The sequence below is a fragment of the Branchiostoma lanceolatum genome, chromosome 4, assembly GCF_035083965.1.
Source record: "Branchiostoma lanceolatum isolate klBraLanc5 chromosome 4, klBraLanc5.hap2, whole genome shotgun sequence".
NCBI lineage: Eukaryota > Metazoa > Chordata > Leptocardii > Amphioxiformes > Branchiostomatidae > Branchiostoma > Branchiostoma lanceolatum.
In genome coordinates, this window is record NC_089725.1 from 14327099 (window position 1) to 14351418 (window position 24320).

Below are 24320 nucleotides of genomic sequence, written 5' to 3' on the forward strand. Positions count from 1 at the left end.
TTGATGCGGCACTGAAAATGGACACGTTTATTTCTTTTTTCTTAAGGCTGAGTTGCGGTAGTAATCAGCAAATTCAAGCAGATTGACATTTAACGTGAACAAAGACACAGATGAAGCGGTTATCTGGCAATACTTTGCCTATTAGTAAGTAAAGAGAACCACTGACGAATTCCATGGAACACACCCTAAGGTTGTAGATCGGATTTGGGGTTTACGCGATACGTAAAAAAAGTTGTCTCATCATCATCATCACCATTATAATCATGATGATCATCACCATAACTACAATAATCATCACAATCATCACAACCATCATCAACATCACTCGGTTTCATTGGCCCCAACCAAGTTACCACTGCACTTTGAGGCTAAATATTGCGTTTGCGCATTGTTCTTCAGTTGTACATGTAGGATGCTTAACACATGACAGTCTGATCTCTAAGCAAATTTATATGACAACACTAATCTATTCCAACAATGAGCATTATGGCTCCATTATCGACACAAGCTCCGAAAGTCGACTTCTTTTCAAGTAGCTTAGCTGAACAATGATTATTGATTGACATAATGTTTGGAAGGAATACATTATGTTTTACTTGAGTTCAAAACCATAATGAGGGCACAATTACACATGAGAGCCCTCTAAAATCTATACCAGAGGAACTGCATGCATAACAAGCAAATGAAACAGAACCACCCAAATTGAACCAGTAGGATGTTACAACAAAGAAAATAATGATTTGTACAGCAATTGTCTTCTAGATATTACAATATGCTACAATCTCATTTATGTACTAATCGTACAACAACAGTTATTGATTGATAAGAACAGGTGTCCGCTCCGGTGTGTTCTGGAATGATTCAGAAACATTGCATCAAACCCGACAAATTGTGTCCCTGGCATCATATGAACAAATTAATTCAGGAGAGCCAAGGTCAGGGGGCCGGCGCCGAGGACAACTCTGGACGCAACCAGCTTTTCTGTGGGACGACCAGCTTTGCGGTTACCAGAACCACTTCATCTGTCAGATCGGTACTTTTGCATGCCATATTCAGACTTTTGAACCTCTATTGTAAATCAACTTTTGAATTAACTTTCGGACAACTTACCTTTTGAAAGTCAACCGATGCTGACAGTTCTTGCTCTTTTTCAGGTCCAGGTGAAGAGAATTCCTGGGAACAATATGAGGGTGATATCCCACACATTCTCTAAACCTTTAAACATCCAAATGATGACGCCGACATATGTGCCACGTATAGGCCCCTAAAACATATGATTTTGACACAGATAAACTAATATGCCCACATAGGCCGCTTCTCTCTGACAAGTGAATTTCCAGACAAATGACGTCAGGAGTTAGTAGACTAGCATGGTTATTTGATAAAGACAAAAATTTCGCTCTTTCGGTTTTTCTTGAGTAGGTATAAAATCCAAACGCTTACGATATGTTAACAAGCTTTAGATCTAAAGCCAAAGCTAACATAATGTGAAACTATTGCACATCAGAATTCTCATAAACAATCGATGAAACAATCGATGACGCTGAATACTGAATAGAAAGCCATGTCTACTTCTTGATGATGTACATCCTTAAGTCCTGAATTGACAAAGCACTCAACGAATTTCATCGACAAAAAACGAATCCTTTTAAGCCTTTTGTGTTTTGTTGTCTTTTTGGTCATACTTGTACGCTTTGAATGATATTCCCATAATAAAGTCAAGGGTGACACAAATCCAGTTTAGGACGCAGCGGCGCCACCAACGTGCCGCGGGTCCAGTGAGAGAGGGGCTTTATAGTCTGCACGGGAGAGCCTGGCGGGTCTATCACAGGAACCTCCCCCTCACCAGGACATGTTTCGCATACGAGCATTCTTCGTTGTCTAATCTTTGTAATGTACTGTACGAGACCTGAAAAGCCACAGAAGACGAACAAAGCAAGCCCCACCGATACGTTTGCTTAGAGATCAGAAACGGTGTAGTACACTGCAGGTTTTGTATACCAACATAAACAACTTACCGCCGTGTACAGTATACTTTGAAGTTTCACGTAACGTTTCTCTCCTCAGCATTTCAATGAAGTGATGTGAGGCACCGGCAAAATCTGTATTTTTAGACAGCAGACATATTTCCTCCCTACTGAAAAAAAACAGTCCGCCCAGTTTGTTGGAAACCGAGAGGTTGTCATTTCTTGCATTTTCAGACCCTGAAACTCGCCGTAGTTTATTTGGAACGGTTCTGCAGATATTGCTAAAGTTGTATTGTCTTGAAGAGGGATGGATGGAATGCGAGGACTGTTGGCCTGTGCCTGCGTAGTACTCGCAATCTGTGGCATAATTCTCTCGGGTAAGTTAACATGGTTTTGTCTCGTAGTTTTATTACCTAACCTGGCCACACGACTGTGTATCGGGCCTGCGCGCCGTGCCCCTCGGCTGCCAAAGAGCCATTTACCGCCTGTCTGGGCCCAGAGAGATTATGGGCTCGTGAGTTAACCTCGGCAAAATCTCCGGAGTATGCTGGACAGCTGGGCGGCGAACAGAGCTTTAATACGGTGCTCAGCGATACCGGGCATCATTATCTTACATTCATAGGTTGATCACCAGGGCTAGCTACGTCTTGGGTACGTCGCGCAAAAGAAGTGCCGAAATTTCCCTTGGTTGTTTTTGAATGATTAACATTATGTGTTGTGTCATTGGAAAGATTGTATTTTTTCTTTACAACCGTACTCAATTGTTATGACCACGCTTTTGTGAATGAGCACCACGCGTACAGCTGATTTCGTAGGTGGGTCGGCAAGAAAACTACTAGAATTTCTTTCCAACTTCAGACACAATTGGCAAACTGGTTGAACCTGCAGGAGGCAGACCTATAAATGTGACATACACACATTCAATTTACCCTACTACGCCCTGATTCAACCATCCAGAATGGCGGACTGTTCATTTGGTTCAAACGCCTCATTCAAACGTGGGCATAGTCTCATTTCTTAACTGTTGAATGCTACTCTCTTACAGAGTTAAATATAAGTTCAAAAGGCGGCTCACGTGAGATGGAACAATCGACAACAATCAAGTCATCTATCGATAGCCTCCACTTCAGCAGCCCCCTCTACCGGGATCAAAGCTCTCTGCTGACAGCCCCCGATCGAACCAACAGAACCGTGAATCAAACAGGTCGATGTTTTCTTTGATCCTAATATCATTCTGTACTTTGAAAATTGCCAGTATCACCGCTGTTGTCTAGCTTGACTAATGCTCACAAATAAGGAACCTTTCTGACCGACCGAATTTCTCATCAGGAGAAAGTCAACCCTTTTATTAGAGTCTTTACATAATTTCTGTGCAACCACCAAGGTATCCCGGGTACACAGAACGAAATGGAGCCCACTACAAGGTGTTCACCAAATTCATGACGTTCAATGCTGCCAAGAAGACCTGTGCAGCAGTTGGAGGCCATCTTGCCGATGTTAAGACGAAGGCGCTGCACGACTTCCTTGTCACCGAGATTCAAGACGTTGATCATGATACAGGCACAAGTTACTGGATCGGGCTTCATCGTTTGATAGTAAGTGTGTTGCATCAAATATAATTGTTGTTTTACCATCAAGAACTGAGATATTATTTTGTGTGTGTGTGTGCGTTTCCGGTACAATAACTTAAGAGCCTTCGGATGGATGTGATCTTTGAAAGACGCTGGTCAATTTATATCTCCATGGAGATATTATGTTGTGTGTGTCTGTGTGCGTGTGCGTGTCTGTGTGTGTGTCTGTGTCTCTGTGTGTTTGTGTATGTGTGTTGGTGTGTTTGTGTGACGGCCTTTGGTTTCTTCCATTTTTTCTCATGTATTTTTGCCCCCATTTTTCGGCTTCGTCTGTTCGTTATCTTCCTCGTATGTCTTGCGTTTTCTTGATGATTACCAAAACATTATTCTACAAGTTGGCGTAATCTTAATTACCATCAACTGAGCACTCATACAGTCTAGTAATGATGCAAAAATAGAGATATTGGAGTTTGTGTGGGAAGCGTCCAGAGAGGCTGGCTATTCCACGATATTCAGAAAGATGTGAGCAAACCATCTAAGAAACTAACTCTATGCTCTTTGCATTCTTTACTCTCAGTTTTATTGTAATGATTGATGACAAATGTAGATGACAGTTTTACATAGCTCATATTAAGTACTTAGCTTCCAATATTCAGTGGCTAAACGTGTATTTACCTTCAAAACAATAGAGTGAGTGGACGTGGTCTGATGGAACTCCTGTTAGCTTCACCAACTGGGCACCGGGAGAGCCCTTAGCCAGGCAACTGCAGGACCGGCACTGTGGGCAACTCTGGGCGTGGGCAGGTTTTCTGTGGGACGACCAGTTTTGCCATTACCAGAACCACTTCATCTGTCAAATCGGTACTTTTGCATGTCATATTCAGACTTTTGAAGCTTCATTGTAAATTGCGTTTTGACTTCTATGTTTTTTTTTCTCCAACTTCCTCGGGTTTATTCTAAAAGTCAAGCGACATTGACAATTCTTGCTATTTGCATTTTTATCAGGTCCTGCTGAAGGGGATGGCTATGGACAATCTAACGGTAATATCCGCAATTTCCTCTATCAACCACCGTAGCCATGATATTTTCATGCATCTCCCATTGATGAATGACACCGACGTATATGCCGCGCATAGGCCCTAAAACGTATGATTTTAGGTACGCTATATCGGCTCAGATAAATTAATCCTACCACATAGATCTCTTCTCTTTGAAATGTTACTTTCCAAAAAGATGACAGGATGTAAGTAGACTTGCATACATCTGGGAAAGACCATAGTTTCGGTCAAACATTCGCATTATAGATATGCATTTCATGAGTTAATGAAACCAAAAACGTTGACAATATATTGACAAGCTTCAAATATAAACACAAGTCAAATTGTTGCACTCTATAATTATCATAAACGGTTGATAACTAACATGCTGAAGATAAAGGTATTTTTATTTCTTTATCCTTACAGTCTGCGCGGGAGAGCCTGACGGGTCTGACTACCGCGGGAATCTCTCCGTCACCAGGACAGGGAAGACTTGTCAGCGGTGGGACGTCGACTCTCCACATTGTCGTATTTGCCTACCAGAGAAGCACCCTGAGTTGGTGGAGAACTACTGCCGTAACCCAGGGGCCGATGATGTAACCTTGTGGTGCTACACAACGGACCCTAGCACCCGATGGGAGTACTGCAACAACTCTGCTTGCCCCTTTTGGTAAAAGACTCATGGCGAATGTGAGCCGCATGACACCAAGCCCTGTCGTACCGGCTGGTGTGCCTCAGTAGTCCGCTACTGTTCCTGCCGACATACAGCGTTGACTATAGACCAGAAATATCGGATACGATGACGATATCAAAGACGGAAGCACCATGCAACTTTTGTCAAATGATAGAGTCATAACCATGCTGTATTGAGGTTGTGGAGTTGGCAACATTTTTTTTTCGTATACGAGCATTCTTCATTGTCTAAACTTTGTATTGTATTGTATTGTATTGTATTGTATTGTATTGTATTGTATTGTATTGTATTGTATTGAATAAGACTTACTGTATACTGTATCACCATCAGAACTGTGCACTTGTTTTACGCTGTGTTGTACACGAAGAGGTAAGCTCAATGGAATAGTTGTTTTTTTTCAATATTCATTTAAAAGTTTCTTCTGTTTATAAAGAGGTAGCACTAGAACTAGCAATACTTTAGTAGTACCTTTCTGTTAGGATGAGCAAGAACATTATAATGTCCTTGGAATAAGTAAGTACTAATGAAACGTCTATATGTCTATGATCAGGAAAGAAGGAAGGAATTTTTGTTAAAAGTTTTTTTTTGTACAAGAGAAGAAAATAATGCAGTAAGTTTTGATGTTCAGTCTTTCTTTTCCTTACATTAGTACTTTTAATTCCATCAATAGGATGCCTGATCACTGATATCATGAATAAGCATCACAGTTGACGGCAGTTCCTTTGGTGTACTGAATACATGTATATGGTATTCTAGACTGTGAGTGTCCATATTCTTCTGGACATTTTGTGAAATGTATACGCTTGCCTTTATCGTATTGGAATGTTTTTTCTCTCGCAGCATATTTCATGGAATCAACATGGCAAAAGATTATCACTGAAACAACAGAGAATTAATATGCAAATGTCAAACAACAGTTGAAGTATTGCGACTAAAAGAAAAGTATATAGTACACGAGTCCCTAGCGTATTTTTCGGTTCTGCTGAAACTCTGTACAAGTTGTAAGTAGTTTAGAAGGTGAAAGAACAACATGAAAGTTTATCATGAAGTTGTATCTACTCTCAGGGATGCTCCAACTCATTTTTTTTCGTTATCAATTATTATTGGACTAGTTGCCGAAATCACAAAAAGTCCGTTCTTCGCAAAGCTATCTTTTAAGTATTGTGTAATACTTTGTTGTGTAGCAACGAGTCACATTGTTGAGGAAAAGAGTAGTCCACCTCAGCATAGCTAACTCCCATCTACAGAACAAGTTAGAACTATATCAGCCCTCACATATTACTGATTTCTGGTAATCATAAATATGTATAATCTCAATGCAGACGTATCGGTCGGACTCGTTTTGTGAGGAAGTGAACTGAAATTTGTTCAAAAGTCCACTTGACAGAGACATGGAAACGCAGTAAAAGGGCCACAAAAAACCTAAAACATCGATACATCTGCTTGGAGATTAGAAAACGCGACAGTTCATAGCTAGTTTTGTACAGCCATGTACTTTGAACTCCTGCGTAACGTTTCCCTCTTTAGTATTTCACTGGAGTGATGTGAGGCACCGGCAAAATCTGTCTTTTCAGACGGCAGACGTATTTCCTCTCTTCTGAAAAAAATCTGCCAGTTCGTGGAAACCGAGAGGTTGTAATTTCTTGCCTTTTCAGACCCTGAAACTCGCCGTAGTTTACTAGTTTGGAACGGTTCTGCAGATATTGGTGAAGTTGTATTGTCCTGAAGAGGGATGTGTGGAATACGAGGACTGTTGGCCTGTGCCTGTGTAGTACTCGCCATCGGTGGCATAATTCTCTCCGGTAAGATAACATGGTTTTGTCTCGTAGCATTACACCGATTACCTAACCTGGTCACAAGGCTGTGTACCGAGCCTACATGCCGTGCCCTCGGCTGCCAAATAGACATTTACCGCCTACAAGAGTAAGCCTGCCCGGGAAATTTTGCCGGACCAAGCAAAGTTAATGGCTCCCGGGTTGAAATTGAAGGCTCGGGATTATATTCCCGGTAGTGTACTGAAAAAATGGGCGGCGGGCAGTGCTTTACGGTTTCGATTAATACGAACTATTACCAGGTTATTTGTCATATTTTCAAACGGCACCTTGAAAGAAGAAGGAGAAAGCTTACATTTCTGTTGTGATTATATATATATACTATGCCAATCCCAATAAATTTCTAGATATCAAATTTTGATACACGACAGTCCTACATGCCAAATTATTTCTACGTGAATGATGCTGTTCGTATTCTTTATTTCTTAATGTCAAAAAGCCAGATATGATAAACCTCCATCTTCTTTGTGATAACTCTTTACTGTTCAGTCCTTTTTGTTTTAACTTTTCATCATTTTTCGGTAATTAAGTACTATGGGTGCATAAAAATTCGAGCAAAATACCTGTCCTTAAAAGTGGGAGAATATCTGATTGGCAAAACAACATGCATGAGTAGCTGCCACAATTCAGCTTTCAGATATGTGTAAACTGATTACTGATTACTAATATACATGTACTTCGTGTATGTTGTCGGCCATTGTTTTAAATCTTGGCAATGATATTGTTTTCAGGCATACGCTCGAACGATCGGCCAGGTGAAATAGAGCATGCGCAGGCAACACCAGCAACGTTCGACGGCTTAGACCTCAGCAGCGCCGCCTACCGGGATCAAAGTATGTGACAAAGATAAAAACGAAAAGCCGATAGTTATGTTCGAATTCCATTTCAGATTATACACACCCTTGCTGTATGAGTTACCATCTTGGATATCACAATGTATCTTTCTAACTAACATATGGTGGTAGTTTTTCATATCTATGATATATGAAGCTGACCTAGAACCACCCTGAAAAAGGTAGAGAGTGTAGGGGCCCGGTAGTAATCGGATGGCACCCTGGATATTGTTCCCGTTTAAGGTTCATGATGCAAGCTGAAAACACCGTATACCCTGCCTTGATGCCTAACTTCTGGTAACTAATATAATATAAAATCCTCTGCAGTCTGTGTGACGGGAGAGTCTGACGGGTCTGACTACCGCGGGAACCTCTCCGTCACCAGGACAGGGAAGACTTGTCAGCGTTGGGACGTCGACTTTCCACATTATCGAAATTATTACTGTTACATACCAGAGAAGCACCCTGAGCTGGTGGAGAACTACTGCCGCAATCCAGGGGCCCTTGGGCTAAACACGTGGTGCTATACAACGGACCCTAGCACCCGATGGGAGTACTGCACCACCCCCAGTTGCCCTTCTGGTAAGACGCCTGTGTTAGCTTCTTTTCTCATCTCTTTTTCTTTCACAACTTCGTTTTAAAACTACTCTCCTAGCACAGGAACGGGTCCGGCTGGTTTTTGACGTATTTTAGGCGTTTTGTCGGGCTTTCTATTTTGTCCCGTTTTCTTTATGTCGCCAACCCATACGAGATAAAGAAAACGGGATAAAATATAAAGCCCGACAAAAAACGCCTAAAAACACGTCAATTCAAAAACCAGCCAGAACCATTCCTCTGCTTGGAGAGTAGCAATGAGTAGCGGAAGTAGAAAGGATCTGATGTCTAAGTAGAGTTCCACGACCTCATTTCTGAAATGATGTCAAATGATGTTAAATCTTACAACTGACGCATCGTAATGGCTGCTCATTGTTTATGCAAATAAACACCTGATTTACACAAATTGAAATTCTTCTTCTTCTTTTTCTTCTTCTTCTTCGAGAGGGAAATAGACACATGCACACATAAACAAAACCATAATCTTCTTGGCGGATCGAGGTGAAGTTTTAGCATCCTTGTGTTTCAGCCATGAAGAAATGAGAAATGGCGGACGATAGCCGATGTGGTGAGGATTTTCCCGTCCCAGACGCGACTCCTGGCGAATGTGGCCCGTGTGACACCAGGCCCTGTGGGCTGGTGTATCATAAGTGTCGACTGTTCTTCTTGCCAACATTGCGTTGACTACAGATTCGGGCAAAATGGATAGATTCTAAGCTGTGATGTCCATCATCACTGTTGAGCACATCACGTATTTTTATTTCAAATTTAATAAGATGATATTTGTACTGTTCAAGCTGTGGAGTCAACAAAATGTTCTCTCCGTCTTTTTTTCGCACTTTGTGTGTTTATTGATCATTCAGTCGCGACCATCCTTGCACCTTTTATTGTCTGAACTCTGTATTGTACGATACTCAATAAGACTATATAACGTTATGAACATTTTAAAAAAGGTTACTAGTACAAGAGCTGAAATTTGATAGAAAGTGAAAGTATTTGGTGTGCGACGGAGGTGAGAGTACACATGTTGTTACGTATGTACGTATACTCTAGCTTTTTTTTTACTTGTTATCCATAATTAGATGATGAACGTAACGTTTACACCAAACTTGTCATGTTAACCATGTTTTAAGGAATTTGTTGTATAAGGATCAATGATTCTGATTATGAATTAATAGAGTCTACAACTTTTGTTGGGGGACTGGAGGTAGGCGCGGGCCGGGGTACATGCACAGTTTCAGATCAGCGAGACTGTTTTGTTGGTCCACTGAATATTCTATTTAGTCGTTTGTTTGCTCTTCTTGTATTCTCTTAGCAGAGGAGGGGTTCCGGCTGGTTTTTGGCGTGTTTTTAGGCGTTTTTCTCGGGCTTTCTACTTTGTCATTTTTTTGTTGTCTCTTGGGGTTTGAAGAGAAAAAAAATTCAACCTTTGCAGAATGTTTGCAACAAAAATAAACTGTAGACCACTATTCTCCCTGTTCCACTATTCTATATGTACGAGCTTTTAGAAATAAACCAGCTGCAAGCTAGTGATAAAAGCAATAAAAAAACAGAAGAGTCCACGATCCAACTTGTGGTCTGACCGAGGACATCCTATATAATGTCCTTGGTCTGACTCATATTATGTCATGAACGTTTTACATCAATTTGTAAAATCACAGTCGCCACCTATGCACGACGTCCAAAAAAAAAACGTTTTATCAATTTGAAAGCACAAAAAACGCATTGTGAGTGAGTATACTGAACAATAAACGTTATCACCAAATCAATACAAACCTATTGTAAAACTGAAGCTGTGCAGTGCAGTTTTAACGTTGAAAATGTTTGTATTTCCCGCCATGGATGGTTTGACAATTGGTTATTGTGTGGTTTTTGTGCTATTGACCAACGACGCCCATTCTGATGTCACAAAAACCATGCCCATATTTGGACCGGTAGTACTGCATATTCATAGTAGTACGTCATGATGCGTTTTTTTTCGCAATGAACAAATTGGGCTGTTCCAAACAAAAACATTTAGGGAGGGAAGCGTTTCCATAAATTTATTGGTTACCCCTGATGTCTTTATATTCAGACCTGTTTCATGCTTTATACTTTAATTTTGATCATTATTAGTCCATCCTTTTACCTCACAGCCTTCTTTTCTTGATTTATCCTCAATATCTTCATATTCATACGTCCCACTTCACCCCCAAGTTATTTTTTGATGTCTTGGGACAGCCCAAGTAGTTCCTGTGTAACAGCGAGGATGTGTGGGCGGACTGTTGTGAACGCACGCTCAAATATTTACAAATTTTTGCCGCGATTCGTCAAGAGGGCGACATCCACTTCGACCGACACGTTTCTAAAGGAGTGACGGAAGCGATCGGACGGCGTCACCGCCTGGGAATTCACCGGAACGGTCGTTTTCAGCGGAGTCAGCAAGCACCAAGCCCAGGACACGGCTACATGCGGTGTAACCCGGCCACTTCCGCAGACGAACCCGGCCCAGACCTCTTCCTGCCTCCCCTTCTCTCGGGACATCCCGCCACGATTTCTTCGTCTCGAGACTTTTAAAAACCAGCGTGGAAAAGCAGTTTGTACAAGGTTTATTCCCTGTTATTCTTTGGTTCAGTCCGTGTTTGTACTACAGACGAGGATTAAGCCCGACAGTGATCAGGTAGACTGCCCCGTGTTTAGTTTACCGTTCAGCTGTCCTTACCTCGGCGGCACGGTGTGACGGAGGCGACCGAGAAACTTTCCCCCAGCGAAACTGGCGCAGAGGAGACCCAGAGTGCCCTCGATGGCGAACATCCAGGGGTTACCGGACCTTCCGAAGAGCCTGAGCGGGCTGCTGAACACCCACACGGCGAACTCGTGGAGAGACTTGGAGCGACTGTACACGAAACAGTCCATGATTCAGGACGATTTGTCCCGGTCCCAGACGCACCACATGGCCCTGTTCAACGGCAGTAACGGGTCCAACGGCGCCAACGGACACGACCAGCCCATCCCTGGGGCTAGGAGACGGCCCAAGCTGGGACTAGAGGCTTCCATAGCTCTTCTTAGGAGAGAAATGGTAAGTATTATGTTGCAACATTACATAGATTTCCTGCAAACAGCAGTAACTTCAGTTAACCTACACCCATTAATAATCTAGTTATTCAGATAAAATTATGTAACGTTTAATAGAGGTTACTGATGCTCAGTCAGAGTCATCAAAGTTGACAAAATTCTAATGGAGGAAATGTTACAGCGCTAGTCTGACAGATAGGCTAAATCAGTTGATGGAATACTTCCTTGTGACCTTCCTAAGTATTTGTACTAGTTAGAAATCGCCTTGAGGCACTTTCCGCTTTTTTGTGTGGAGAAAGTGCAGGTCTGGAGAGATTAAAGGAAAACAAAATACGAATTGGATTAGATTAGATTAAAACCAAAATAAAACGAACTTTCCACTAATTGCATTTGTATCACATCAATGGTATAAATACACAATCTTACCTGGCAATACACACCTGCTTTGATTTCAGCTCCTCCAGCTTACTTAACCAAATGTAACTCTCATTCAAGCAATTCTAAATGTTTATACTTCATCTATTGCTGCAACACATGTTTCTCTTTTAAGACTTCCGCTTGGGTGGAAGCTAATGGAAAACAGTAAGTTTGTATTGAATGTTGGAGCCAATAAATGTTAGTGTAGCTCTAATTTCCTTAGCGACAAAGTGGGTGGTTGAAGGGGTTAGACACATGTGACCCTTCCAAACAGGGAACCCTTTGACTACAGTCCTGGGACCTCAGCTCAAATTTCTTCTCCTACTCCTTCTTATGTTTTCTTCTGTCAGTTTTAGCAGGGTCTTGGCTGTCCCCTTGTCATGGTTTTAATGAGTGCCATTGACATCAGCTGACATTGAAGAATTGTATGGCTTTGTTTGTATGACAGTGTGCTGTTGAAAAGTCATCATCATGCTCATGAAAAATGGGTTAGCACCTGAGTTGAATACTGGAATTAGAACGTAATATATTTGGCTGCGTGTCTTGAATGCAGTGTGGTTTCCTCAAGGGAAAAATAATTTACTGGTTCATGTACAGCTTTCAAATTTCTATGGTTCTAAGTATTGGAGATCTAGCAAAGCTTTGGTGCTATACAAAGCGGTAGCAGGAAGAGGAATAATCGGAATGTGACAGAAGGATGTTGGGTTTGAGAGAGGAAGTTCTCAGCCATCCTGTTGGAATCTGTGCCTGTGTGTGCACGCTATAAACAGAATCAGTGCTTGCTTGTTGTTTGTCCATGTATGCTTTTCCCTGGAAATTTACGGAAATTCTGTGTGGTAAGCAAGCATCCTAGTTTGCCTGTCAATTGCATTCGCCCCCCTACAAATAAACAAGATTTAAACCCCATGTCGCAGGTCCCTTTTTGCTCTCCTGTGACTATATCCCGACTATACAACATAAATGAGGTTACTGTGTTCTGTAACATATAAGGCTGAGTAAATGAAGTTCAGATGTCAAGCCTAAGGACTGGTATTTCTTGCAGCCACCCAAAGGAATGCTCAAATTGAATATTGCTGAAATAAGAAGGGCAGGAGGGAAAATACCAAAGACACCAAAATTAAAAACAAATCAAATAGTGTTTTTTATAGCCTGAAGTAAAATAAATTACAGAATTTCCTAAGAAATCTACAAGGTTTTTCAGGAAAATGACTACATGTATTCTGCTGTCTTCCTGCAGATGGATACCTTAGAGTCAGTCTGGAAACTGAATCATAAGAATTAAGATTAAGACAATCTTTTCCTCAGAATTTAGGGTATGCCCCAAAAGGGACTGTCCTATCTAATAAAGTCTGACATAAGCCACTCAGCAATGGGTTTATAAGGTAGTTTAATCTGATAGGAAAGAGATGGTATCTGGCCAGTGAGGGCACAGACCACCCCTGACCTCATGTCTGGGACACCCCACAGTGGTACATGCGATCATATAACACTCATACCTCCAGTTAAAAGTTAACTATACAGAAGTTGATGGTAATAACATAAAATAGTATATTCTGTATCATTGCATCATGGGCAATCCTGGCAGCAAGAGACAATGGACAGCCTGACAGTCTGGGTATCAGCTGCCTCAAAGTGAATATATAAATAGAGACTTGGGAATTCACAGAGATAGTTTGCATGAAATGATGACAAAATGCATCTCCATTGGGAGGGGTCTGTTTCTGCCACCATGGTTGGACTAGTCCATTGAAACTGGAGGGGTCTTGATTTGATACTCATGAATTGGGATACCAACCTGTACCAAAAAAATAATGGAAGCAATTTCAGGGCAAGATTTGTCTAAAGAAGAAAGTAAGAAACTTTTTTGTGTAATACATCTAGCCTTTACTGAATAGTTATCTGAAGCAGAATGGGGGTGTGTGGCTTCTAGGAAGCGGTATCGGACAGATAACTACAGGTTTTACATTGAACACAGGATGGGCAGGAGATGAGCATCAAAGATTTCAGTTGTTCAGGAAATGTAGACTTTGCTCTGAAAATATCTCTCTGTTTTCAGGAACCACACGCTGGCAAGCAGATCCCTCCCCCTCACACATTTAAAGAATGTCATTCACTCAGGTACAATAATGGTGAACAAGTTCAGTGCCATAAAATTGCTTTATTACAATGAGCATATTTCTGTGCAGGTGTACAATATGAAGTGGAAGATCTACATGTGATAACCAGGCAGGTCTGGTGGAAAAGTCAAGTCATGTGACAAAAAAAAGCTGTATCCCTAACCCACGGATGTGGCATGTAGAAATAGATGGGAGTAATGGACCAGGTATGATAAACGAGGTCCTGACAGCAAGTGGATTTATGAATATCAAGGATTTACAGGAAAGAAGATTAGAAACCAGTGGGCTTGATGAAAGGTCTATCCTATCTCATATATCTGCTATGCCGACTGTAAACTCTGTAGATGCTCGCATTCATCAAGTGCAAAACTGGGCGCAAATGACCTGTTCCATTAACAGCCAGATGGCTGGAAGCAGAGGGTATGTACCCGTAATCAATTCACATGGTCGGAAAGGTTCCGCTGGGAAGAGGACTATTGTTTTAACAGCTTCTGAGAGCCCATTACACTATACTTAACCAGAGTGGAACGATGCAACCCTGAGATAGGCATCCATCATAAATACAATGCCAAAGTAGTTTGTGCACATCATTTTCTATGGCACATATTTCATTATGCACTGTCAATGTACTGTGTAAGGAGGACACAGGTATTTTGAGTGATGTGACACAGTGGTCATATGAAGACCAAAACAAACAGACAAGACAGGTTACCTTAATTGCATTGTGTCCATAAAGGAGAAGCAGTGTCATCAGAATTGTAAATTGAATTCTAATGGGAAATTTCAGTCTCTAGTGTTTACAAGGGCTGTTCCATTTATAATCTTCAAGGGGTGTCTGGAAAATTTTTAACATTGTTATGTACAATTATTTTACCACCCAACCCTTGGTCTCGCCCAATGCATCAGAGTTTGGAGAGGGGTCTATTGAAACGAATGGGGAGGGGTTGGGTCAGGGAATTCTGACCGCTCACTCCTGGGACATTTAATGGCATAGCCCTACTACTAGTACTAGTATTGTTGAAAGCCAGATGTACATGTATATGCTGTATTACATTTGTACATTGTAGCATTGCAACACAGACTTAGGATCTGATAACAGATGGTCCAGATGGTTAAGCTTCACACCACCAGAATATGTATATACAATGTAGACTCTATGTCACAGACACAATACACAGCCGAGTCTAGCGTGCAATGGAATCTTTGAGCTTCAGATTTTAGTATTCAGTAGGTGTTCTTGGCCTCACGAGCCTGTCACATGGTTTTCATGGCTTGAGCTTTCCCTGTGAAATGACCTTGGTGTCTGGTCAAAAGGTTGCGTTGACTGAGTTGCTGCTATGTGCACCTCTGTGCTGTCAAATTATGTTGAAGTAAAATTGATCCTTCCGCTTGAGCACACTTGCAAATAACACAAACGAAGTAGATCTGGGTCATCATATTCATATCTGCTTTTAGGACCAACTCAGCAGTGATATGTTTATTTTTAGGCGCAAAAGTAGTTCATTTCCAGATTTAAAGCCTTGTGTTGCAGGTTGGCAATGGGGAGTGAAAGATGATATGCCTGCACTGTTTCAAAGCTTCAACTGTAAAAAGAGCTATGCCTTTTTACATGCAGACTGTGCAGTTTCTTCTGGTCCAACTCCAAACAATTTTCAACCAGGTCCTCGCATGGGACGCAATTAAGTGCACAGCTTGCCATGAGCTGACCTTCTGCAAGGGTTGTCAATGTCAGTCTTTATTGATTACATCTCTGGGTCTTCTCATCCATACTGAAGCACCAGAGGTGGAGAGGTGGCCCAGTGCCTTTTAAGTTCTGGATGTTCCACTTCTTTTGGGTTCAATAACACATTGGGCTTGAAAAGGGATAGTTTCTGGCAATAGTTTCTGATCAAAGTTGATACTAGCAGCTGTTATGCATAGCTTGAATATCAGCTATAGCAGTCCAAGATGGCCAAGTTGGACAAGACATAGTTAAAAGATTGATAAATAATGTGAAATTTGAGACAGCTCTAACTTTGTCCTTATTCTGGTTACATTATCCCTTTTTAGTCATGCAAATTCAGCCTGTAAGATTACATTCAATGTACAATGTATATTGAAAAAAATCTGATATCTTATATTTTATATGAACGTTTCTGGAGAATATATGTTGATGTTTGATATGATTGAACTTTACTATACCCAATTTAATACTGAGATGGGTTTGAAAAGGTATTTTTGCATAGTCTTTATCAGAAAGAAAGATCAAGGTCATCCAAAGAATTCTGAGAATCTCTCTTTTTAATGTACTGCCCAACTGGGAGCCATAATCCAATGGCCTTCACAGCTGGATTCCAAGTTCTGTTATTCCAGTTGAAGTGATAATAATCACGTACATGTATGGCATTCTACTATATGGGTACTACTACCATACATGTTGCTATCCGGATAGATAGCATATCATGCCCCGATACACATGCATAATACATGGCAATAGAAAATACACCAACACAGAGACACTGATGTCACAAATGCGAAACCACAACATTCTTTTGTTATGACTCAAGCTTTAATGTGTGATATTAGTTATACAGGGTTGTCATTGACAAAGGTAGCATTCAATATAGGTTGTGGTCACCAGGTAATCCCTTTAATATCATAGTTCAGCCCCATTACCTATGAGCTGAGGAATCTGTCATTAGTGTAGGTGATGTACTGTCAGTAATCGAGCTTGGTACAAGCTAACACCTGGGCTGTGGGAGGGTGAAAAGGGCAGACCACACAAGTGACCTTCCAACATTTGAGGTTGCCCCCCTCCCAAATTTTGATGTCTTTGTCTCTATTTATGATTGATGTTGCAGATTTAGAAATTAGTAAACATGTCCATTTTCCATATACAGTCTGTATGTTACAAGGTGATTGATTCACATGTCTTGTATGTTTGTCACTGCCCAATTTTTCGTTATTGTATTCATCATCACCATATTGTATTCAATAAGTCAAAATTATGTTTACTTTCTGGAAAGGCTTTCATGAATATTCTTCCTGTTAGACAGAATGATTATAAATTTGTTCTGATCTCTTATTTTGAATAGAAAAAAAATGACAGCTTATTATTAGACATCATCTGGAAATAACTGTAGTTATTTGACTATGCAGTCAACTTTCTAATGTACTGGCAGCCAGTCAGTCATATGTGCGTGGCAAGACCTTCTGACATGTGGATTTTGTGAGGGGAATGAGAAATTACATTTGTAGATGAAATAGAGACTCAAGATTTCATCTGAGCCTCTGTTGAATGTTTGAGCAGCTGTCTGCAGTGGTTTTTGATTTCTACAGGTCCCTTTCAAGTCGAAGATCAAAGAGTTCTGCAGTTACTCAGGTGCCTACTGGTAGAGAGGCCAACTGAAATTCACTTCCAGCTGTTTGGTTGTTGGGCTTGGGTCAAGTGTTATTAGCTCTTACATGTATGACCTATATAGGAACTGTTCTATAAATTTTAACATATTTCCAAACAGAACTAGGCCTATATAATTGGTTGTGAATGTGAATACTTGAAATATCATGAGAAAGTTAATTTTATGTCAGGGGAATAGAGCAATTTTTGTGACTTTTCTTTGAAGTCACGGTCTTTTCCCACTTTCCTGAGAAAGGTTTTTGTGTTCGGACATTTTCATGCACACCATTCATCCTTTGTCCATGGGAGAGGGCAGTGACATCTGTGGCGACATTTTGACCCTGGGGTTAACTGAAGGAAAGGGAAATATCCTGGCCATTTTCTGTGAGGTAGAATATGGGGCAAAAGGGTCAGTTTGTGGAGAGGCATTCAGTATGTATTGCATGACTGATGATAATGCCTTTGCATGAATACAAAAACAAAATGTACATAGTTTATAGTATGTATACAATAATACATACTATACAATACAGACCACTCCTTGACCTTTGACAGCTATAATTTATAAATACAATATACAAGTATGTGGACAGCTCCCCCCCCCCAACCCCTTCTCATATGCCCAGAAATTAGGATACAAATTATTTAGAGACCTAGTTTGGGACAACTCAAACTCTACTGTCAACAAAATTGTCAGGAGTAATTTGTCTAGCCTCAAGTTAGTGTACCTTGTACTATTAATCAAGACATAAAATTTTTCAACACGGTCCTGATAATGGAAAATTATATCATTCTGTGACATGAGGCTATTTATGATATTTAGTACTGTAATGTTCCCGATTATGTTTGACATAAAGTAGGGAATGGTACTTGAAACAGCCATTATATGGTATGTCTAAGTATGTTGAAAAAAATTAGTTGTCACAGGTACTGGGGTAAGAAATATGCAGTCAGTATCACCTCCACCCACAGCTGAGACTGCAGCCATGCGGATGACACAGATTTTTGCGAAGACTCGTATTATTTACCCGAGCACATACCTGAGAAATGACATAGCTATGAGAGGTTGTCGATCTTAGCACCGTAATGCCGTTGGCAGGCTTTTAGCTAGAAATAAAAAAGAGGGAGTCCAAAGTTGTTGTGATTGCAAATGTAAAGCGCGGCGAAGCCGCGCGGCGCCGTAGGCGCCGCGGCGAGCGCCGAAGGCGCGAGTTTCTTAGGGGGGTCCGGGGGCATTCCCCCCCGGAAAATTTTGAAATAATGATGCTCTCAAACGCTATTTCCTGCATTTTGAGGGGCAAATTTTGTGGAATACAGCCTAGTATATTCCTTAGGTAGAACATCATTTTTGTATGTATAGTAAGGCTGGAGGGAGGGAGGCATGTGCACATTGCAGGGGTTGAGATTGGATGTGGAAGACCAACTAAAAATGTGAAGAAAGGAAAAATTCAGCCAGGTTAACCTTCTTTAATTTGTTACTCAAGTTTACCTTAAACTTGTGACATGTTGACCTGAGCATATATTTACTTCTACAACTAGACTACAAGAAAAATTGATTTAAGAAAGAATACTTAGAACATGTTGACCTGAGCATGCACTTTCTTTACTGCAACATTTAAAGTTCACTGTAAGAAAACTTAAAACATTTTGACCTGACCAAACACTTTTCTTTACCTAACTGCAATAAGAACTGTGGTATTCAAGAATACTTAGAACATGTAGACCTGACCAAACACTTTTCTTTACTGCTACAAGAAAAGTTTACTTTAGGAATACTAAGAACATGTTGACCTGAGCATGCACAAAACACTTTTCTTTACTTTACTTTACTGCAACAAGAAAAGTTTACTTTAGGAATACTAAGAACATGTTGACCTGAGAATACACAAAACACTTTTCTTTACTTTACTTTACTGCTACAAGAAAAGTTTACTTTAGGAATACTAAGAACATGTTGACCTGAGCATGCACAAAACACTTTTCTTTACTTTACTTTACTGCTACAAGAAAAGTTTACTTTAGGAATACTAAGAACATGTTGACCTGAGCATGCACCTACTGCAACATTGAAAGTTCACTGTAAGAATACCTGACAAAATACTTTTCTTTACTTTACTTTACTTTACTGCTACAAGAAAAGTTTACTTTAAGAATACTTAGCACATGTTGACCTGAGAATACACTTTCTTTACTGCAAGTGAAACAAGAAAAGTTACCTGTGAGAGTTACTGCTATGATAGTACAGTAAAACAAGTGAATCTTTAAGCTACTTTAATCTCAAAAACTACAAGCGCCTGGGGGCCAGGAGATACTCTTCTCTCTGAAAGAAAAAAGAAGAAAAAAAAGAAGAAAAAAAAAGTTTTAAAAAGTTATTATTTCAATGAAACCTTATTAGCGTCAACTGTAAATATGTATATAGTGGGAATGAAGTAAACATCTCTGCACAAAAACATCCATTTATCGATCTTTTGAAAGTACAGACTTCCTCTTATTCAAAGGAATCATACAAATTTTGACCCCTGTTCCGCTATGTTATCGGCATGTGCGCCCCCCTCCCCACTACAGTTATCGCCAGTTGCACGGTGCCGGCGTTTTTGTAGCTGTTTTTCCGCCGATTTACCGACAGTTATTGCCACCAAAGAAGCCACAAAAACATCCGAAATGCCTTCAAAATACCCCTATAGTTTATCGGACTTTCTGTCACCTTTGTAAACAACGGGAAAAGTTCCAAGCTTACCTTCACTTTTTCCCGCGCAAGGGTAAAGGGACGTCCACTATATTCCACCAATAACAGCGCCCGGGCACATTGCGTCACTGAAAATTGGCCAATGCGATGCAAGTCTCGCCTTTCGCGAGATGTAATCTACGCGTGGTTTCGCGAGACTTCATCGGAAAAGAAACATGGCGGACGATCGAAGCGACGAAGCGGCTGAATCGGCGAATTTTCATCGCATTCAGCTAAGTTACCGGGGAAAAAACGGGGCGAAAATAGCGAAAATAAACGGGCGTCTTGAGGGCGTCTTGCCTAAAAGTAGGGCGTCCAATTTCTATTATTTTCAGAACAGCGCGTCCAGATGACGCCCTGACGCCTCTCTGCCTAAAAGCCTGGCCGTTGGACAAACTAGCAGCTATTTCACAAATGTCACCAAAGTGTGAGAGAATGTGGGCAATGTTGAGGACCGACTCTTGGCGGAAAGGAATGGCACTAATGGGTGGCCTTTACTGCCGCTACACTAACTCACCAGCACTCTCTCTTTTTCAAAATCATCTTTTGCAATTTCCTCAGGTATATGTATATGCTGTTCCAGATTGCACAAAAAACAAACCAGGGACACAGGGAATTATGTATTTCTAAAGGGGGACAAACAACAGGCCCCCTCTTTCATGTTGGTCTTTTTGTATGAGAAGTTGCAGGGTGGCTGGACCTAATCTCCGAGCAGACACAAGGTCCGACCCAGTGTTTTACGCATGTTTTTGAGGCATCTTCTAGGTCTTTCCAGTGGTATGTGTTTTTATCTCTTGTTTTTAGGACAAGAGATATCTGCTTGGAGATTAGGCAGGACATACAGACAAAAGTAAGAACTAGAGTAAAACGTCTGGAGCTGCACACATTTTTCAATAGCTGGGATTAAAAATCATTAACAAATGGACAATTGCTTAAGTTTCTTACCACTACTTGTACATGTAGTACTAGTACTACATGTAGTAGTAGTACCTGTACTTGTACTGAACAGCCTAGGGGGAGGGATACAGACATTTTCCCTCCCAATAACGACTTTGTAAAATAGCCAGCTTCCTGTTGTTTCCTAATATGTTACATGCTTTGTTTTATGGTAGTCCAGAATTGGTTTGGACATGGAGAAAATAGGTCTGCACCTGTGTTTATACATGCATACGTTACATGGGGGAGGGGGGCAGGTTCAAAATACATGTATGCCCTATCAAGCATTCACAAACGCAGACGCTAAACATCTTTTCAGATGAAATGGTGTGTCCCCAACCTGGGCCAAAAGGACATGGAAAGTTGTTGACCTTGAGCTTTCAGGACATCTGCATTGCATACTGGAATGTCTCTCATGCATGTATCCTACACGGTTCAAAGATTGAAATTTTGCATTCTTCTGGAAGTTGAATCAATATCGCTTCAATCAAACATTTATTTGCCATGCTTCTCTTCTGATGCTAGGTCTGTTTGAAACTATGGCTCATCTTGTCCCCCTCCCACTGTAGGTGATAATAACACAAGCCATTCAAACAGTGCAGGGCTGTATAGCTAGTGCATTGGCTTATGTTTCGCACAAGTTGATATTCTGATAGCACATGTGGGGTAACCAGAGGGAATATCCTTTTCTCCTTATTTGTGTTATAAACCAGCCCTTTGATAGCCTATTTCCCACAAGGTATGAGACAGAATGGCATAGATTACAGCCAGGTGTGAGACAGACAGAACTGTTGACAACTATAGAACCCACATACCTACAGTCTTTCATATGTAATGGTGTGTCGAAGAAATTCGTTTTGGATTTGGTCAAGCAGCTGCATAAAGATGATCATTGTAGATTTCTTCTTGTGTATATAAATGCTACCATTACTAGCATTAGACCGATTTTGAAATTGCAGCATCTGTCATTTTGTGTGTATGGTAGGGTGTGGGATCAGAGAGGACAGTAGCATCCTCCAAAGATAGAGTAGGAGATGTGTTGGTCTAGTAAGATGAGAGAACAGGTGTGTATATAGTCATTGGGAGATCACCAAGAAGAGGAAGGGAGGGGCGTCTCTCACTATTGTTACTTTGGGCTTACAATCTCATCCAGCCAGTCAGTAAATGTTTATACAGTCTCTTTACCTTGTGCACACACAGACACTGTCCCAGACAGGCAGTCTGCAGCGAGAGGATCTGTAACCACAATTTATTTTGCAAAGTTTTACTTTTCCTAGGGTCGCTGTTCTACAACCAGACTTTGTGTTGTAAGGTTTCCCAGACTGTGTGCTGAGCTGTGTGATAAGGTGGAGCCTGATGAAGTGAATGTTGATTGAAACAGAGCACGACTGCTACATGTAGAAAGCTGGCACCATCTTGAAAACCTAGCACTCATCAAGGGTGGTGATAGCAAAGTCCATAGGGGGACCTGATACCAGTTATGTTTATTTGCCTTGATTAGAAATCCCTACTTCTTGTCAGCAAATTAAAAATGTATTAACGACTGAATAGAAATAAAGTATTTGATCAGCTTTTTTAATGAACTCGTTATGCTTAGGTGTTGTATTGACATATCTTTAACGTACACGTATGTAGATACCCTCCATTGTGCCCCATCACTATAGGTAGCATAGTATATAGTTAGATTGTCACTAAATACTGGTTCTTCAACTTGGGGGGTGTTTATTTGTTTCTTTTAGTACAACTTCTTTATGAAACGCAGTAGTGTACTAGATGTAACCATGTCCTTACCCTAAACAGGCTGGCTTTTGTCTCAGTGTTTGGGTAAAGTCTTATTTTTACCTGTTCAAAGGGTGTTATGCCTGCCTTTAAGTGTTTGTGGTGGGTGCCACCTTGTATATGGTGCTGAGTTTGGCATTTACATGGAAGACTTGTAATTCTCTGTATTTCTTTTGTTTTTAGTTCTGCCGTCAATGTCAAACTAATCCCAGCACATCTTCAATCTCATGGCCTCTCCATTAATCTTAGAGACCTTGCCTTGTAAGAAGTGTCTACAAGCAGCTCTGCACAGTCAATTACCCAGCAGTGTGTCCTTGGCATGTGTGTGTTGTCAATTTACTCTGTCAACATTCCTTTCCCCCAGGACTACTTGTTAAAAAGTGAAAAGTACAACATGTGTGCTGTCAGGCAGTGTCAGTCTTTTCTGTCAATGTTGTTCCACCCTTGAGGTTGACATATTCAGTAGTAAGGGGTTCTATGTCAGTCCGCTTGTCCAAACACGGGATTAATGTTAAAGGGAGCCTGTGTTGTTATTATGCAGTTGGTTAAACATTTAGAATGACCTGAGGGGAGTTTTAACCTTTTCACTGTTTACTTTACTGTTGATACAGTACAGTATATCCAAAGACTTTAAACCACCAATTGTTAAATGAGCTGATGGTAAAGCCTACTTGTGTGTTAATGTAATACCCACAATTTTCACACGGATTTCAAATTTTTTTGTTTGTTCTGCCTCTCCAGATTGGTCTCCGACAGATGGACGTTTCGCTGCTGTGTAAACTGTGGTCGCTGTACGAAGGCATCCAGGAGGTGAAACAAACGGTGGGAGAACCGACCTCAGAGAGCGGGTCCTTCAGCATGGACTCCAGACTGTACGACCACACCATCCACGAAGACAGCAGAGAGGATGATGAAGAAGATGACGAAGAAGAAGAAGACGAAACGGAAGTCTTCGAGTCGGATCTTGACCATATCAAGGATAACATCAAGAACGACATGAAAGATGAGGATGACTTCTTGGGAGACTTCATGTCCACGCGAAGCGTGGTTTCTCCTGGGTTAGGTATCAGATGGAGCGACATCTACAGTCAGTTGAATGGATCCAATCATGTGTAGTGTATAGCTGAGCTGGAGATGTGTAAAATACGTTTCGCTGTTGAACTGCTGTACTTGTCAATCTTTTCCAGCTCCAGACATGTATAAAAGAATTCTTATAATGATCGTGACTGTGTAGAATTAGAGAACGTATCTCAGTGGCTTCCACTTAGAGTACCGGTATGTTGTCTTATGGTCATGACTGTAAATATGGAGAAGCACAGTTGCTACCTGAATCCCTCGTAAGCCAGGGCTGGGCAGGCCCCAAGCATTAAACTGTGTCTAGTTAAGGA

The 24320-nt window shown here is 41.0% G+C and overlaps 2 protein-coding genes across 2 annotated transcripts; both read left to right on the forward strand.

Moving 5' to 3' along the window:
• Positions 1-39: 39 nt before the first annotated feature.
• Positions 40-6223, forward strand: LOC136432767 (hepatocyte growth factor-like). Its single transcript, XM_066424247.1, has 4 exons — positions 40-3562; positions 4228-4399; positions 4544-4579; positions 5002-6223. The coding sequence occupies exons 1-4, from the start codon at positions 3407-3409 to the stop codon at positions 5247-5249; spliced, it is 612 nt and encodes a 203-aa protein (XP_066280344.1). The 5' UTR covers positions 40-3406; the 3' UTR covers positions 5250-6223.
• A 4573-nt stretch (positions 6224-10796) lies between these two features.
• Positions 10797-24093, forward strand: LOC136432768 (protein FAM89A-like). The gene is made up of 2 exons (XM_066424248.1): positions 10797-11586; positions 23674-24093. The coding sequence occupies exons 1-2, from the start codon at positions 11311-11313 to the stop codon at positions 24046-24048; spliced, it is 651 nt and encodes a 216-aa protein (XP_066280345.1). The 5' UTR covers positions 10797-11310; the 3' UTR covers positions 24049-24093.
• The last annotated feature ends 227 nt before the right edge of the window (positions 24094-24320 follow it).

Bases quoted from the DNA above. Each gene is read 5' to 3' on its own strand.
- LOC136432767 (XM_066424247.1), top strand. From the start codon at position 3,407: ATGACGTTCAATGCTGCCAAGAAGACCTGTGCAGCAGTTGGAGGCCAT. The intron at 4,400-4,543 runs GTACTTTTGCAT...CATTTTTATCAG, and splicing joins CCACTTCATCTGTCAAATCG to GTCCTGCTGAAGGGGATGGC. The intron at 4,580-5,001 runs GTAATATCCGCA...TTATCCTTACAG, and splicing joins TGGCTATGGACAATCTAACG to TCTGCGCGGGAGAGCCTGAC.
- LOC136432768 (XM_066424248.1), top strand. From the start codon at position 11,311: ATGGCGAACATCCAGGGGTTACCGGACCTTCCGAAGAGCCTGAGCGGG. The intron at 11,587-23,673 runs GTAAGTATTATG...CTGCCTCTCCAG, and splicing joins CTCTTCTTAGGAGAGAAATG to ATTGGTCTCCGACAGATGGA.